Source organism: Nannobrachium achirus (genome assembly GCF_963921795.1).
Source record: "Nannobrachium achirus genome assembly, chromosome: 18".
Classification (NCBI taxonomy): domain Eukaryota; kingdom Metazoa; phylum Chordata; class Actinopteri; order Myctophiformes; family Myctophidae; genus Nannobrachium; species Nannobrachium achirus.
In genome coordinates this window covers 26,296,027-26,314,275 of record NC_137825.1, presented here as the reverse complement: position 1 = coordinate 26,314,275, position 18,249 = coordinate 26,296,027, and the positions used below count along the sequence as shown (strand labels likewise).

At 41.6% G+C, this 18,249-nt stretch overlaps 1 protein-coding gene across 3 annotated transcripts; it reads left to right on the top strand.

The window, feature by feature from the left end:
- Positions 1 to 4,756: 4,756 nt before the first annotated feature.
- On the top strand, positions 4,757 to 15,521 carry foxk2a (forkhead box K2a). 3 transcript variants are annotated; one of them, XM_080747147.1, is made up of 9 exons: positions 4,757 to 5,272; positions 7,272 to 7,466; positions 7,971 to 8,112; positions 8,411 to 8,557; positions 9,348 to 9,541; positions 10,159 to 10,361; positions 11,098 to 11,364; positions 12,918 to 13,109; positions 13,513 to 15,521. In XM_080747147.1, the coding sequence occupies exons 1-9, from the start codon at positions 4,977 to 4,979 to the stop codon at positions 13,725 to 13,727; spliced, it is 1,851 nt and encodes a 616-aa protein (XP_080603273.1). In that variant the 5' UTR covers positions 4,757 to 4,976; the 3' UTR covers positions 13,728 to 15,521. The 3 variants fall into 3 exon arrangements, with proteins under 3 accessions (XP_080603273.1, XP_080603272.1, XP_080603271.1); XM_080747146.1 differs by having other exon boundaries at positions 11,056 to 11,340; XM_080747145.1 differs by having other exon boundaries at positions 11,056 to 11,364.
- Positions 15,522 to 18,249: the final 2,728 nt, after the last annotated feature.

Here is an 18,249-nt window from a genome sequence, read left to right as displayed (position 1 = left end):
TTTAGGCTTTTGAAGAGCTTCTTTGGTGTTTTTCCTATTGTGAAATCTGAGAATTGGTTGTTCAAGCTATTCAGCAGAAACCAGTCAAACTGGGTCCATTATCTACTTGGGCAGAGTGTGATCTTGTTTTACAACAATGGGTCATTTCCAGGAGGGAAAAGCAGCTGATTTCCTACCTGGGAGTTTGATGTAATCATACATCTACATGCTGTTATTAAAGATGAAACTTTATTGACATTGCAGGCCATTTCAAATCCTGTCTAGTGTGTGACACAAGAGGTTTTTCTGTTGCAACCAGGGACACACCTACTGGTCCATAGCGTTATTCCACTAACGCTATGGACCAGAGCTAGGACACACCCTGTGTCTACTGAACAATAGAAGAATATCCATCTACTGACAAATGCGAAAATAACATATTTTCAATAAATATGTGATCTTTATTGAGCAACACATTATGTTGTTACATAAATCATGCTCATACAGCAATTAGGTAAAACAAACAAGATTGTTTGTCTAAGCTTCTTTGCAATGTTCAGATTTGTCTGTGCATTGTGCTGCTTCAGGAAATACACATGATTTTTTTAAGTATCGTTATCTTTAGCCTGGCATAAGGTTAAGGGTTAAATAATCATAATGATTATTAAATCTTTTTTTTATTTTTTATAAATGGTTTCACACCATATTACATTAGGTTTAGAGTAGTCAGTCAATATGTCAATCTCACTTTGCAAAGGCTGCAGTGTAGTGTTTTCAAAGGGTGCATGGGCTTTTACACAGTCATGTAGCCTTGCACAAGGGAATAATTTGAAAATGTGTCAGGCATGCATTACTAATTCATTGCTGTAGCCCTGCCTCCCAAACAATGCATGAAGATGGCAGTTAAGCTATGTTACTCTGTTGACATACGATTCTTAGGTGTCAAAATCCTGAAAACCTTCTCCAAGGATCAAGTTTCCAGTTCGCACCTAATGTGTCTTTCCAGAAGCTGTTGCCAAGTACCTCACAGCGAGAATGCACACATACACCGTATACAAACACCCAGGCAGTCAGGCACACATGCCGTGGGTCAGCTGAACCCGACACTGTTTAACACAGTGCCGTGGTGACAAAGAGGCCAGGGATTAAGTTCTACCAGACTATAGTCAGCTCAGTGCTTGGTAGTTGTCTTGCTGCCAGCAGTTCACACTCTGGTGGCCTCTTGTGTCCCTTGACGTGATGGTGTGTGATGGTGTTTCACAGTTCACCCGTCTAAACTTTACCCGACCCTTGGTTGACACCTTGAGCATTGCAGGGTTAAGACAACTAAAATAAGGCATTTTGGCATTTTAATAACCTAGCCATGGAACCAATTTGCCTAAGTGCTGCATAAAAGATTTGAGTTCTCTTGTCACGGTAATGTCAACAATAATGCAACTTCTTCTCAAAGACTCAAGATCATCAGCAATAAAAATGGGCATAACCATGAAGCATACATTTCAGAGGCCCAAACACAAGCAAACATATTTGCAAGTGGGTTTCTCTTTGTTTTTCTATTAGATCTATTATGGCTGCAGATTATTTATCTGAGAATTTTCTTAGTTGTGAATTATTCCGCAAAGAACAAGAGTGATACTTGAGTAATTCCTTTGGAAATAACTGGTCAGCACAAGTAGTAACATCAGCACACTGCATAAAAACATATGGACAGCAGATGGCAGCACAGCACTACTCTAGAGTTTAATTTTGACTGCTACTTTGATTACTTGGCTGATTCATAACCCCAGGGTGTATTGATTTGTAATCACTTAAATAATAGTAATTACGATTAGCAATTTCACATTTAAATGTTTTTTCAGTTATTACATTTGAGTACCTGAGATGAATAACAGTCAAAGCTTTTATATTATTTTTTATTTTTTTAATATAGATATTTTTTGATTTACCAGACTGTAAACCACAAACTAGTCATTTTTAATCTGTTAAATTGTTAATGCACTCACCCCTCATTTTGTTTAATAGTCTGTTTTAATGTTATCTGACTGCTCCCTTTGTCTGCTGAATATTGCTTGTACGGACTTCCACAAACTGTTGGAGATATACTGTTTTTCCACTTTCCATAAGTATTATGACTATAGGCTAATTCCTAATATATACGAGTTAAGTAAACAAATATAATTCAACAAAATGAGGGGGGAGTGCATTAATAATTTAACAGATTAAAAACTTTTAGTTTGTGGTTTACAATCTGGTAAATCAAAAAAATATCTATATTCAAAATTTTAAAATATGGACTGTTATTCGTCTCAGGTACCCGTTTGTTTTCCTTTAAACATTTAATCCTGTGCCTCTGGGATCAGTTCCTTCAAGTTCAAGGATCCTTCAATAAATTAAACTGTTTTTTAAAACATGCAAAAACATTTTAAACATATAATTTTTTTATTTTTATCACAAGACCCCATTACTAACTCCAGGTTTTCTTCAGAATATGCGCATGACACGTGTGGCACATTAGGAGAATAGGAGTAGGCTACTACTATTTCTCAAAACTTTCTTGGTTCTTGAAACTTTATTTTCAAGAACCATTCCATCTGTACACTCTCAGAGTTATGGTTCTGCAATATTATCAATATACCATGAGAAAGTTTAATTTTGACAAAATGTCCACCACAAGCATGGCGATGATGACCCCTGGGGTCCGGGGAATGTGATCCTTGAGGGGGTTCCAGGGGTCCCCAGCCAAATTAATTCATATTGGATCAAAGTCATTTTAACCACATTAAACCTGTTATAACTAGCCAGATCTACAGGCTGTGAGCTTGAAGATCTGCATTTTTTATTTTTATTGGAGGAACCCACACTGTTGTATGCGCACTTTGCGCATTCCAGTATGCGCAGCCATTAGCGCAGTCGATTCTTGAACACGCCAGTGATGTGTGTGTGCGCGTGTGCGTGTGTGTGTAACTCGGTGTAACTGTGTGTGGTGATGATGTCATCGAAAGAGAACACGCGTGGATGGCGCATGGTTTTCTTTCATGCATTGCCTTTACAGCCGCAAAATCTATAATCAGTCAGTGTTGTTGTTTTTGTTGTTTTTAATCACCTCATCGAATCGATGCAAAACGTGTGCAACCCTCAATGATATTGTCAATGGCCTGCACACACACTATAATAAACGACCTCCATAGCATTCCACTGAACAGAGGATTGTAAACCAACCCGTTGCATGCAAATCCTGGCAAGGATTTTCGTGGAATTTGGATTCTCGTCGTTCCTTTTTGTTTACTTTCTACTCTTGAGTTGTCCACCTGGCAGTGGCAGTCACAGAGACTTTAATATAGAGTACATAATATTATTCATACAACTTGGCATCATTTCACGGTATATTGATTTATATATATTTTTCAGGGGGCATTTAATGATATAGATATATAGAATTTTAGGCCTACTACACCAGACCAGAAGAATGTGTTATGTGGTATGTTAATCGATGGTATCTTTGGAGAACATCTGACAAAACTATATGCTATACTGTAACCTTTCTAGTATGCAGTCACAGTGCAGTGTTCACAGCATTGAAATCTATCTGGGGACCAGTCTGATCTATTTAATGTTGCCACCAGTGATGCATGAAGAACCAGCTGGGGGGGGGGGGGGGGGGGGGGGGGAATAAATGTATGCTTTGGACAATAGTCTCTGAAATATGTAAATACTTACCGGTATACATAATTTAAACATGCTTGAACATTATGGCATGTAAGGTCAAAGGCCTAACATTGGTTCTCAAAGTGGGGTCCGGGGACCCCCAGGGGTCCTTGAGGGAGTTCCAGGGGGTCCCCACCAAATGGACCCTTACAAGTCTGTAACTCAGATAGTGTTAGGGGTGGATATTGGCAAGAATCTCACGATGCAATACGCATCACGATACTTGGGTCACGATGCAATTATTATCACGATATATTGCGAATCTTTGCGATATGATCATACTATTGCGATATATCAGCTTTAAAAGCTGAAGACACTGATCTAATGTTGTTGTTTTCGTCGTTCTCAGCCATTTTCTCGAGACCTCTCACTCACTGTATACTATAGTAAAGTGATATCTAGAGGCAGCGGAGTGTCAGGACCGGACTTCTACCATTGGTTCCTATTTATGGGAACATATCGCGATACTATGGCCTGAAGTATCGATACAGTATTGGCAAATTATATTGCCCACCCCTAGATAGTGTCTGTAAAATTAACATAGATGTACATTTGCTGTCCCAGAGATTAAAATGGGGGTCCACAGCCTAATGCATGTCAAAGTGGGGGTTCTTGAAATTAAAATGGTTGAAAATCACTCCTAGAGACGTACAAATCCTCTCGTCCTTAGCATATAATTTTCAAATGGGGGTCTGCAAGCTATAAGTGTCAATTTGGGGGTCCTTGATATGAAAAGGTTTGAGAACCAATGGCCTAAATAATATGTCAACAATATTGCTGCAAACAACTACATCTTTTCAGAGCTCCTGAAACTCCAATCCAATCTGTGCTTTTCAACAACAAAAAAAAGCCACAGCTTACAACCTGCCATCGATCTGCGTGTCAGGGCCCTGCGGTGCAACCAACCATTCCTACAGACTATTTATATTGTTGTTGTCATTGGTAAACACGACGCGGCCGCCTGCCCACGGGCGCTCCCCATTGGTCGGACGCGACGCCCGTCGCGGCATTTCCGCCCGTTTGGCCGCTTTTGATTGGCCGATGCCCCTCTTCTCTTTCTCTGTGTCGCGGCGGTGGCTCGGAGCCGCTGTGTGTCCCCGGTCTGGCACGTTCCTGCTCTAAAAAGACTGTTCAACGGATTAAAATTCGGATCCCCCCCTTTTTTTAAAAGACCCCACCAAAAAATATAATTACCTCCCAACCCCACGAAATTCCGAGCACGTGCTCACAAAGTGTGGCTTCCTAATCTTCCCCCATATTCAACCCTAAATTGTAGAGAGCAGAGCTAGAAGATGGCGGTGGTAAGCGGGACGTCGGGGTCGGCGGTAGCCCGGCTCGAGGGCCGAGAATTCGAGTACCTGATGAAGAAGAGGTCGGTGACGATCGGTCGCAACTCGTCGCAGGGCTCCGTGGACGTCAGCATGGGACACTCCAGCTTCATCTCCCGGCGGCACCTGGAGATCTTCACCGCGGGCGAGGACGGCACCGGCAGCGGGGATTTCTACCTCCGATGCCTGGGGAAAAACGGGGTGTTCGTGGACGGGGTGTTCCAGAGGCGAGGGGCTCCACCTCTCCAGCTGCCACGGATGTAAGATTAAAACACACATATGTGTGTACATATTGATCGAGTGTTACACGCGCAACAATAACACGAAGAGGACGTTCAATGAACGTCCCCTTGTGTTATTGTTGTGTGTGTTGTTGCCGTGCTGCTGCTGCACGTGTTGTGTCCACACAGCAGCAACACCCAAACACGCTAGCCGGGATGCTAACAGAGGTAGCAGCAAACAATTGAAGCTGTTGGGTTTGTGTACTGCTGCATTACTAGTGTTTGTTTACACACACAGACACAGACGCCACATTATCGTGATTTAACGTTGCGTTGTTTAATAATAAGCCGTACTCTGGGTTTTAGCGGCTAGTAAAGGAGTGCAGTGGATCGTGTTGAGCTGGCTCAATGTCAAGCTGGCCTCATGTTGGCCGGTGGAGTGTTTACACTGCTCTGCTCTGCTGGCTGGGCTGCGTCCTTACACAGGAAGCTGCTCGGTTCATTTTCAGTGGAAGAATTACCCCGCTTCGTTCTATTTTTTATTTTATTTCACGTAAAAGTAGAATGACCAGACCACAGTCACAGTGTAGTATTAAGTACTGCATTAAAATGGAGTACTTGAGCACAAAAGTATTGGCTTCAAAATGTGTATCAAAAGTACAAGTAATATTTATGTGGAATGGCCCATTTCACAATCCTATTGTAATTGTGAATTCATTAATGGCTAATATGATGACTTTAACGTTGCAGCTGGTAAAGGGCTACTGGGTAGCTTAACCTATAACAACAACAACAACAATACATCACGTATAGGATTATGTGTGTTTTGTATTCATATTAAATCTGCATTATAACTATATTTGTCAAATAATTGTAGTGGTGTAAAAAGTACTATATTTGCCTCTGAGATGTAGTGGTGTAGAACTAGAAGTATAAACGTTAACCAAAAATGGAAATACTCAAGTGAATCCAATTGTACTTGTGTACTTACACCATTGGTTAATTTAAATCTAAGAATTTACAAACATGTACACACAAAAACCGTTGATTTTACAGTTGATTTCCTTATTTACCTTTATTATTTTTGAAATGGTCTCCCTGCAGTGTAAGTAATTTGCTGTAACATTAGGCAATGAATGCCATCGGTCAGCAAGTGGTCCAAATATATCCTATTAATAATAAATAAGACATGTTAGACATGGCCTGTTACATAACAGCTGTGATGGACATCCATATTTAAATCCTGCCCAAATGCTCCCCACCTAGCTTCTGTTGACTCTCAACTGGCTTACATGTTGCCAGTGCAATGATATCATGAAGAAGCAACTTGTATTCTTCCTCTATGATATTTAAAATAAGAAGGCAGAGTTGTTCCCCCTGACTCATTCTATTGTGAACATTGTTTGTGCCATATGCATTTAAACGAATATGAACAATCATGTCACATGTAATTTAAGTTGGTATATTGATTTCTAACATTTAACATCTATTACATTGATTTATGAAAATCAGGGTCAATGTTTCAGTTACAAGAACCCTTTTTTTTGTCCTTGTGACGAAAATGTCACCCTTTTTTTTTTAATCAATGCAGAGATGAAGCGTGCAGGATTTTCTTTTTTTCTTTGGAAATGGACCTTCGCTCACAAGAGAAAAAACAAGTGTTATGTGTGTTAGGTCTGGGCAATACGGTATATCAATACTATATTGATATGATATCGTCTCATTTTATACATGAACAATTATTGTCAAATAGTCTTGTGAACTTGTAGATCGGCTAATTTGAAAGTATAATTTAAGTTCATACTATCAGCACAATACAATATCATCTTGATATCGAGGTATTTGGTAAAAAAGTATTGCAACGTTAGATTTTTTTTCATATCACCCAAACCTAGTGTGTGTGTTGTCTTAACCCATTCAGGCCGGGTACACATTTTAGGGTATGGGAGGGGCTTACAGTACATGTACAGCAGCATAAGCATTTTTGCGTGATTCACTAAAACACGCCCGTGTTTTCTCTTGTCGTCTTTTCCCCCAGGTGCTGTTTTCGGTTCCCCAGCACAAGTATAAAGATCACGTTCACCGCCCTGTCCACTGACAAGAAGGAACGAAGGAACGTGCCGGAGTCACCGGTCAAGCCCGTCCAGCCACAGATTTCGCCGCTGACCATCAACATTCCAGACAACATAGCCCACCTCATGAGCCCCTTGCCTTCACCAACCGGTACCATTAGGTGAGACGGAACAGAATTCTCAGCGTCGGATGGAAATGCTAGCCCAAGGGTCTTCAACAGGGGGTCCGGGGTCCTTAGAGTTACTACAGGGGGTCCTCCAAATCTTTGTGTGATAGAAACTTTTTTCCCTTGAGAACTTAAGCCAAAAATAGCCGATCTACAAGATTGAGCCATTTCGCTGGTGAAACTGGTGAGAATTACAACGGGGACTTGCTGCGCGAGGCCTTGTGAGCTTGGGGTTTAGTGTGGTTAAAGTATCTGAAAACACAAATTGACATAAATCCAAAATACATTGATTGTGCTGTCAAACGATGAAACTATATGGATTCTGTGAACAGGTTGTGGGGGTCCCTGCTTCGTCTCTCTCTCTTGACTAAGGGGTCCTTTGCCTGAAAATGTTGAAGACCCCTGTGCTAGCCTTCTCTGTGTGCGTCACCTCCTTCATTGTACCACACACAAGTATAGAATGTAAGACTCACAAGGGACTCTTTATTAATTTCACAGTGCGGCAAACTCTTGCCCCTCAAGTCCACGGGGGGCAGGGCTGTCCAGCTACAGGATGGGCCGTGTTTTGACCTCTGACCTTATAGGGGACAACTCCCAATCAGAAAATGACAAAGAGGCCTCAGGTGGAGACAGCCCCAAGGTAAGAGGAACAGCTATGATCTGAATCAATCTTCTGACCTTTGTGTATTCATTTGTTTGAAGTGTTTTAGAATGTGTGAACACATGATTACACTCACAGGACAGTGAATGTGCCTGGTTACACATTGAAGTCAAAATATTACCCAACACCAGTGAAAACCTAGACTTTCACAAATCCTTGCTGAACTTTTTAACTGTGTGTGTTAGTAAATGAATGTGTGAGCCAGTCAACTTGTAAACATTTGATCCGTTTTCTCAACGGTAGCACCTTTGTAATATTGTTGTTCTTCTTTCCACAGGATGACTCCAAACCTCCGTATTCATATGCACAGCTAATAGTTCAAGCTATCACCATGGCCCCAGACAAACAGCTGACATTGAATGGAATATACACTCACATCACCAAGAATTACCCCTACTACCGAACAGCAGACAAAGGCTGGCAGGTCAGTGTCTCACCCCTCTCTGCTAAGTCACACCCTTGCTTCTTCCATTTGTTCTGGTACTGTTTGCATCGATACTGGGGCCTATATTTTCTGAAATGTCTGATCTCCCCTGCAACTTGCATCCAGTTGTCATGGCTTTAAGTAGATCCCATGATAACACTTCTTGAACATGTTTAATGTTTTAAAAATGATTCTTCCCTGGGGCATGTTGAATGGATTCGGCTCCAACCATACAGCATCGGTTCCGTCTGAAGACCAGTGTTGCACTTGTCCCTACTCTTTCTGTTTCTGCCCACGGTTTCCTGTCTCTCTGCTGTTATATCCTAATAAAGAAAGGAAAAAGACTCATAAAACTAATAAGCCATCTAAAAGATGGCGTAGTCTTGCTGCCCAATCTTTTGTTATTAGTGCAGTTGTTGAACAAAGCCACTCAAATCACAATGCAGTGGTGAAACCAATAAAGGAAAAGTGGCTGCTTCTGTGCATATCAACTAGTGTGACTGGCCGTCTACCTCTCCTCTAGGATAAAACTTTCAGTCTTAATGAGTTTCACTTTCATTTCACCAGACATTTCCTGGTTGTGCAGCCTTTTCATGCATGCATTTATGGCCAGCGGTGCCTCTGTTTCGTGAAGTTGTGCACATAGTGGTAGGGGCTGTGATTGGTCTACTTTCGAGGGGACATGCACACATATAGACAGACAGAACTTTAAAAGACTTGCCATGAAGAAAATAATAACATTATTTTCCCGCCCATGTTATGTTTGCTTTTTTTCACCCTGGTCTTCTAGAACTCAATTCGCCACAACCTGTCCTTGAACCGTTACTTCATCAAAGTAGCACGGTCCCAGGAAGAGCCAGGTAAAGGCTCGTTCTGGAGGATTGACCCGTCCTCCGAGAGCAAGTTGATAGAGCAGGCTTTCAGGAAGCGCAGGCCTCGAGGGGTCCCCTGCTTCAGGACTCCGCTAGGACCCCTATCATCCAGGTAAAGATTGAGTTGCTCTAGGTCAAGGGTCTTCAACAGGGGGTCCTCAGTTACTACATGGGGTCCTCCAAATCTTTGTGTGATAGAAACCTTTTTACTCCTTTTTTATATTAACCACGTGAACCATATGTCCATAATCTGAGAACGAAAATAGTGCGAGGCGTTGTGAGCTTGTAGATCAGCTATTTTCGGCAAAGAGGTTTGGTGTAGAGGAGAAAAAAGAGCAGACTAAGTACAGAGTGAAAGGTCAAGATTGTTAAGTATTGACGTTCAAGTGGTTAAATATCTGAAAACACAAATTGATATGAATCCAAAATACACTGATGATTGTGCTGTCAAAAGATGAAACTATATGTATCTATGGGTTGTGGGTGTCCCTGCTTCATCTCTCTCTCGACTAAGGAGTCCTTGGCCTGAAAACGTTGAAGACCCCTGCTCTAGGTGTTCTCAGAACTGTTTCTAAATTAAGCTGTCTGGTTAAATGGGGGCAAAATAAAACGATGAAATGAATGTGTGGGGAAGAATTTGAGAGTTGTGGTTGGATGATTGCTCCTTGTACAAACATTGCAGGTTATGAATCACAACTTAGCTCTGTTTTCCCCCCCTTTTCATCCCAGGAGTGCTCCTGCCTCTCCCAACCACACAGGGGCGCTGTCTGCTCACTCCAGTGGGGTCCAGACCCCAGACAGCCTGTCCAGAGAGGGCTCCCCAGTTCCCATGGAGCCGGAGCCCACCCCACCGCCAGCCCCTGCCCCGACCACTACAGTCCAACCCAAACTCGCTGTCATCCAGGAGGCTCGCTTCACACAGAATGCCCCTGGTAAAAGACCAGAGCAGTACCCTGCCTGCATGCCATGCCATTTATACCAGACATACACTTATGCTGCATTCACACTGAGAAAAGCCAAGCTAATGGTTTACTTGGTAAATCAATGTAATCTCAATGCAAACCAGCTTTAAAGCTTTCCAAGCTTTGTTTGGAGCATCTTGTGCATCTTAAAGCTGGTTTCCATTGAGATTACATTGAATTACCAAGCAAACCATTAGCTTGGCTTTTCGTAGTGTGAATGAGGCATTACACTTGGATTTATTTCCACACCAAGCTTTTCATGGAAACGCATAACAATTTGTAAAGCAGGGGTTCACTAACAGTGTGCCGTTATAGACTAGGATCATGTGTGATAACCACATATTACATTGTATACAATTGTATGTTTTTTTAAAATGACTATCCGTACTTTGTGCCGACTCATTTCCCAACACAGGGACACATTCTATACCCCCCAAAATATCCTTTATCCACCTTTCAATTGGTCTCTATTTTAGACACAAATTATAATTATAAACGCTTTGCGAGCATGTAAGGTCTATTTTGGCTATGAATACAGGTGTACCTTGATATTTTGACTTGCCCCATTGGTGTAACTTGGGCGCAAAAGAAAAAAAAATAACTTTGAAAACCAAGCATTGAAACGTGTGTCCTGTCTTTTCTGTGTTGAATACAAACAACATAGCCAGATCTCTTCTGGAATTCCTTGCTCCTTTCCCTTCAATAGGCTCGCCACTGAACAACCAGCCGGTGCTGATCGCCGTGCAGCGCCAGATGCCGCCTCAGACCACCATGAAGCCTGTGACCTACACCATGGCCACGCCCACCATGGTCACGTCCGCCAACTCCAACTCTGTCATGCAAACGGTGCACGTCGTCCACCAGATCCCCACGGTCACCATGGCTACGGTGGCCGGAGGACAGACCACCGCCGCCGCCGTGGTCAAGACGGAACCTCAGGAGAATGGAGGTGGGGACCACCAGGATATCAAAGGTTTGGTTCGATCCAATCCTCGATCCAAGAGCCTGAAATGGCGTTTTTTTATTTTATTTTTTATATTGCATATAATTACATACACCTGGTTGAAAGTGATAAAGAATTGGGACACATCAGACGGCGCAATTACGTCAGAGAATTCAAATGATACAGTCCATGGTGGTCCAGACACTTTCCAACTGTACTGTTAACGTGTGTTGTGATTCCAACTCAAACACTACACCAGGTGATGTCACTAATTAGTTCTGTCACAGTGTAGAAATGAACAGAGACTGGGCCAACTGGCTGGGTTTTGTAATGGCACCGGTGTCTGGGTTGTGTGTAACACACTTTTTGTGACGCGGTGTCCTGCCCCAGTGGTTGCACATTCTGAATTTCATAGTGTTGGTGATTGTATCGCCAAGAAACGTGTGAATATCTTTGAGAAACGTCACAACTTGTCTGTGTCCGTCCGTCCGTGTAGACGTGTACACATTTTTACGGTCTTTGGGTTTGCTGCTCTGACATCATGCTCTGATGGCACTGTGATGTCAGGGGAACCGCTCTACCAGAATGGGTTTGCCGCTCTGACATCAAGCTCTGGCTTCACTGTTTTGTCACACTAACAGAATCCCTTTTATGCTCCATATATGGAGTTCCCTGATGTCATCAATATTAATTATGCCCTGTTAGAGAGATCCCTGTGATCCCTTTTATGCCCATATATGGAGATATATTATGGAGATCCCTGTGATGCCACTGTGGCGCGCCCTCGCCCTGAGGCGTCTTACTAGTATATTATTATTATTATTGTATATTGAAAGGTCTTGTTTGGGGCACGGTGGCTTAGTCTTTAGCACGTCGTCTCACAGCTAGAAGGACCCGGGTTCGATTCCCACCAGGTCATCAGTGACCATACCCTAGGTGGGTAGCCGAAAGGGCCTTTCTGAGTTTGCATGTTTTCCCCTTTGTCCCCAAGGGTAGGTACCCTCACAAAACAACATGAAGTAATCCTGGTCTCTATACTGCCTCCCCCTGGTCAGCTGGGATGCCTGATGGAGGGGAAAGGAACTGGTTGGAATAATGTGTTCCTACCGGGGAAAGTCCTCCCTGTCAGATGATAAGAAGCAGCCTGCTCACTCCTCATGCATTGAAGGAAGCATGAGCTCAGTTCGGGGATCTCCCCAGGTTGGCAGAGGGAGAGTAGCGCCCAGGATTACAGCTTTGACAATTGGCACTGGGTGAAAAATGGGTTATAAAATCGTGGGATAAAAATGTGGAGGAAAAGAGGTCTTGGTTTAGAGCTACAATGAGGCACCGATTATCAATCTTTATGGGACAGTATGTTAATACAATATACCAACTGTAATGCATCTGCAGTGGTCTGAGAAATTTAGACCCTGGTGTATATTTGAAGCAGAGCGCACTGGATTGGATGCACTGGCATCTTTATTGTAGTTCGGACATCATTGCAATTACCCCTGAATGATAAAGCTTCAAACTGCTTGTCATCAGCGTCTGTTGACTTGCCAGTTGCCACATGCATTCTAAATCTATTTCTCTCTCTGTAGTAAAAGTGGAGCAGGTTCCAGCCATCACAACCTCTATAGGTGGAGGTCGCATCATCCAGAGCTCTCAGGCCACACCTCTTACAACAGTTACCATTGTGCAACAAGCCCCGCTTGGCCAACATCAGCTTCCAATAAAGGCCATCACACAAAATGGGACCCACCTGGTTCCCATCAGTACTGCTGCTACCACAGGTAACACCTTTTCTACAATCAGTGATTTTATATGTTTTTATTAACAAGTTTTGATGCAGACACTTGTGAGATCTGTAATACTTGTGAATTCATATGAAATATAAAGTAATGTGATCATAAAGTCAAAATGGATAAATAAGTACTTTCCACATTTTTATAAATCGAGATTCTCAATCAATCCGTTTTAAGTGAACCGAAAATGAAATTAAGTAAGTGCTACTTATTTCACTGATGAAATTCTTCATGGAACATAGTAGCAATTCCTTACGCATGCCATGTTGTGGTCTGTTTCTTCACCCAGACAGTAGTGGAGAAAATTTAAAAAATGTATGTCTAAACGCTGGCTGGCGTGGTCGATTCTAGTAAAAAGAAACACATTTCTTTTTTTTCCCCCCTTGGCCAGCTGTGGCGAACCCTCTCCATCTCCTGGCGACCCATGCATCGGCCTCTGCATCCCTTCCTACCAAGAGGCAGAATGGAGACCAACAAGACCAGCCCGACAACAAGAGGGTAAAAATGGAAGACGAGGAGGCGGATGTAACCTCCGCAGTTAACGACAACCCCGATACAGACAGAGACGGAGACGGGAGGGCCAGGGAACAGGCCGTCAACAACTAGCTCCTCCACCCTCGATACCGACCCCTGCTATACTTCGTTGAGCCTAATGAGCCTACTATTCCATCTTAACTCACTCTTCAGTTCTCACCTCCCTTCCTCTTCCCACTCTTACCTGGCTTTCATCTACTCCAAGGTGCCAAAAGGAGAAGACGTGCTAAATATACATACAGACTACAGAATGTGTGATGAGCCCCTCCCCTTCCCTTCCTGGGTATATAAAAAAAAAAGACATGGAAATATGATACAAGAACTTTAAGACCAAAATGAAAAGTGAAACGAAAGAAGAACGAACGAAGTTGCTGATGTTTGAGACCCCCCCCCCCCCCCCCCCCCCCCCAAAAACGCTGATTTTCGATACTTCAAGAAAGAACTACCGATAACGAGAAGCACAGGTGGTTTCGACGAAAAAATAAATAACAAAAAAAAAGAGAATGAGAAAGACTTAACACGCGGTTGCAGAACAACAACACAAAAAAGGACCTGCAGACGTTAGCCATGTAGCCAAGCATGATGCTTCATTTATACTCCCATCGTAAGACGGTGTTGCTCGAAAATAGTCGATCTATAATCTCAAAACGAGTCACAGCACATTGTGAGTCTGTAGACCGGCTATATCAGGCAAGTGACGCGTTGTATGACTGAGTATAAATGAAGCTTAAGATTCTCTCTGCCGTCCCAGCAGAGAGGCTGACTTGGACGGTATGGTTCCATGTTTTTTTTTTTGTTTTGTTTGTTTTGTTTAGTTTTTTTGTTTTGTACTCAAAAGACGTGCTCCCCAAGGAAGGGAAGGACCCAAAACGCCATCGTCCCGGTAGCATTGCGGACGAGCGCTCGGTGTGTGTCTGATAGAGAAAGGAAAAAGAAGAATGGAAATCAAATGACAGTGGTGCGTTCCGCAAAGGGAAGCGTGTGTATGTGAGGACATTCCCATCTTCGGCAGCTAGTCTCCATGTTGACCTACCTAATACAGTTGTGAGTAGATATGCAGTATTCCGTTGTACATGTGTATCTTTGGATCTTTTTTGAGTGTTTCTCCGTTTTTTGTTTTGTTCTTCTCCCCCAGAGGCACAGATATCTAGTAATAATTAAGACGACACTATCAGCTATAAGTGGGGGGTCTTAAAAAAAATCATTTAAATAACACCTGATATTTTGGAATCTTTTTTTAATTATTATTTGTATGTGGACTCTTTGTTCAGTGAATTGAATGTAGTCTCCTTTTCCTTAAAGAAAAACACTATATGGAGTGGATTGTTCTTTTCATATATATTTTTTTCTTCTGCTCAGTCAAATGCAAAAGAAACTTTATCACTGTACATCTACAGATTTTTTTCATATTTTACAAATATCCTAAGAGATAAAAAAGTATATTCCCATGCGTATTTGACCATATGCTTCTTTGAGCTTGCATGTTACGGATCTAGAGACTATGTACTTGAGCAGATAACTGAATATGGAACTGAAGAAGATTAGACTGAACCTATGCTATATGATTCTGACCAGTGCTGCACTTACCCATCATTGTTTATTTTTCTTCTTTGTTCTTTCTTTTACGTTCTCCGTGTCATTGTTGGCTCTTTTGTTTTGTTCTTTTCTTAGTTTTTTTTTTTTTTTTCGTTTCTTTTCTTTTTGGTGTTGAAGCTGGAAGTCTCCTTGTTCAGTTATTTTATTCTGTTGAGGCTAAGAAGTCTTTTCAGATTGTATTCTATGTTTCACAAGGAAAACAAAGTGATAGATGTTTGTTCTGCTTAAGTGGGTAAATGCTTTTTTTTATAAATTAATTTAAAACATCTATTGCAGCTTTGTCTGTGGTGTTTATTTGCACACATGGGAGAGGGAAGTGCTTTAGCAGTGGCACCACACTCGAGCTTAAACGTTTGGGAACCACTGTAAGCCCAGACTGCGTTAACCCATTTAGAACGGGCACACATTTTGTGTATCATTATTTTATGCTTTAACTATTGAAAAATAGCAGATCAACAAGCTCACAGCGCGGCACCAAGTGCCGCGCTGTGAGCTTGTAGATCTGCTATTTTTGAAAAATCGTGAAAATTCGAATTTTGACCCGATTCTATAGTGTCTTTTGAATCCTAAGGTTTTTTGAAAAACCTTATGTTTCTATGTCAGCAATCTGGCCAGCCATCGTCAAAGAAAAGGTCCTTTTCACTTAACTGGAGCTCAGTTAGTCTGTTTTTGAGAGACTACTATGTCAGTGGTTCTCAAACCTTTTCATGTGAAGGACCCCCAAAATGATATTTATTTGGCCACGGACCCCCATCTCAAAATATTTAGTTCCAGGGACCCCCCAGAAGCAAAATTTGAGTTAACAAACGTTCGCTTTGAAAATACATATATTCAAAGATTTGCACACATTTTCATGACTTTTTCAAAAATAGCAGATCTACAAGCTCGCAGCGCGGCACTCGGTGCCGCGCTGTGAGCTTGTATATCTGCTATTTTTCACTGGTTAAAGCATTCAATAATTCTAGGCCTACTGGCTGTAGAAATCAAGTATTCCATAGAGAGGGATGTAGCCTGTTTTAAGGATTATTACGGAAGGCTTTTCCATGCATGCCAGAGAGGTTTGCATAAGTGCTTCAGGAAGCCTATGTGACACATGAGTAAGTAATACTGCTTACTGTGAGAACACTTCTAGAAGAGATTGCTTTAATAATGGGGCACGGTCACGCGATACATTTATTCTACCTGAGGGCGGATTGTGCCGATGCGTTTCAATGGGAATTGAGTTTTTTGTTTTTACAGAAATCTTCAAATAGCAGTAAACTGCTCTATTCCCACTGAAATGCATTGGCAGAATCTGCCCTCCTATGTAGAATAAAAGTGTGGTGTGACTGTGGCCCTAAGTGATATTTATTTGGTTAACAAAAGCGTTTGTTAAAAGGTTAAATTACTTTCTGTTATCATGATAGTAATCATTGCTTAACCTTATCATAGATTCCATATAGTTTCATTGTTTGACAGCACAATCATCAGTGTATTTTGGATTCATGTCAATTTGTGTTTTTAGATATTTAATCACTTGAACCGTCAATACTTGGTAAACTTGACCTTTCACTCTGCTCTTTTTTTCCCTCTACACCAAAGCTCTTTGCCAAAAATAGCCAATCTACAAGCGCTGCGAGGCGTTGTGGATCTGCTATTTTGGCTAAAGTTCACAGAATATGGATATTAAAATATATATGGAGGAAAAAAAAACATTCTATCACTCAAAGATTTGGAGGACCCCCTGTAGTAACTGAGGACCCCCTGGGGCTCCCGGACCCCCTGTTGAAGACCCATGCACACACCATCCATGGAGCTTTCCAGCAATGAACCACCATGAAATTGCCACCTGTCAACGAACGTGGTGTGTAACGAATTGAGTTACACTGGGTCAGTGCATATTAAATCCTTGAATTGGCTTATCCTTGCTATAATCAAAAGTTACTTGAATGTCCCGTGGGTCCTCAATTGTAGTAGTTGTCACGTTTTACTTACAGTAACGTTAAAGTGTCAATAAAGCATTGTAGAAATACTCTGTTACAAGTAATAATTCGGTATTCAAAATGTACTTCAGTAAAAGTACAAAAGTATCCTCATCAAAATATACTTGAAGTAAAAGTACTCAAAATGTTGTGTTGTGAGCTTGTTTATCGGCTATCTTCAAACTGCCAAAGTATAAAATAGGGCTTAAGTGATTAATGCATGTCTTGCAATAATAATCTTAACTCTATAATCTATACTTCTTTACCAGTACAAATGATAATGGTGATGGTTCATTTGTGGCATATTTTAAGTGCACATGGAATAGCCTTACATGATTTAAGTACAATTGTAAAAGCAGACATATTTTTATTCAAATTTAAATGTAGGATTTTACAATCATTTTGAATTTGTCACAAACGTTTTGTGCAGCATCATTACAGTAGTCAATGACTGCCAAGCACTGTCTATGAATATTGTGTAATATTATGTAGTGTGAGTTAACACTTGCAAATTTACAATCTAAAGCAGAAAGCAACAAATAAATTGCATTCCCAGAGCTGCTTAACTGACCGTACAACCTTTGACAAAATGAAATGATGTTACGCTATGTAGAAAGTTCAGCTTAAGCACAACTAAGAGATGAATTACGGTAGTAATTGTTGTACATTTGCACTAGTACATTAATTTGCAGAGCACAGACATGGTTCATTGGACCAGGTCTACTGACCCTCCTTTCTATGACCAATGGCTTGCATGAAGCCCTTCCGATTCCCCGATTTCATTAGCTGATTCTGTTAACCATTTACACCCCATATGGTTGAGCGGAGTTCCTAAGGGCTCCATAAGTTTGGTTGAAAGTAGTCAATCGACAGGCTTGTCGATCTGCTATTTTCAGCGAAAGCTGATGCTGGGGTTTAAGTGGTTAATGGCTGTGTGGGTTATTTAGAGGCAAACCAGCCGAAGCCAGACAATATTAGTATGCTCACTTATCTCAGTATCAATTGTTTAAAAAAATAAAATAAATAAAAGTGACATC

Excerpts from the sequence above, each read along its gene's own strand:
- foxk2a (XM_080747145.1), top strand. The coding sequence starts at position 4,977 with ATGGCGGTGGTAAGCGGGACGTCGGGGTCGGCGGTAGCCCGGCTCGAG. Across the intron at positions 8,558-9,347 it reads CAGCAGACAAAGGCTGGCAG|AACTCAATTCGCCACAACCT; the intron begins GTCAGTGTCTCA and ends CTGGTCTTCTAG. Across the intron at positions 9,542-10,158 it reads CTAGGACCCCTATCATCCAG|GAGTGCTCCTGCCTCTCCCA; the intron begins GTAAAGATTGAG and ends TTTTCATCCCAG.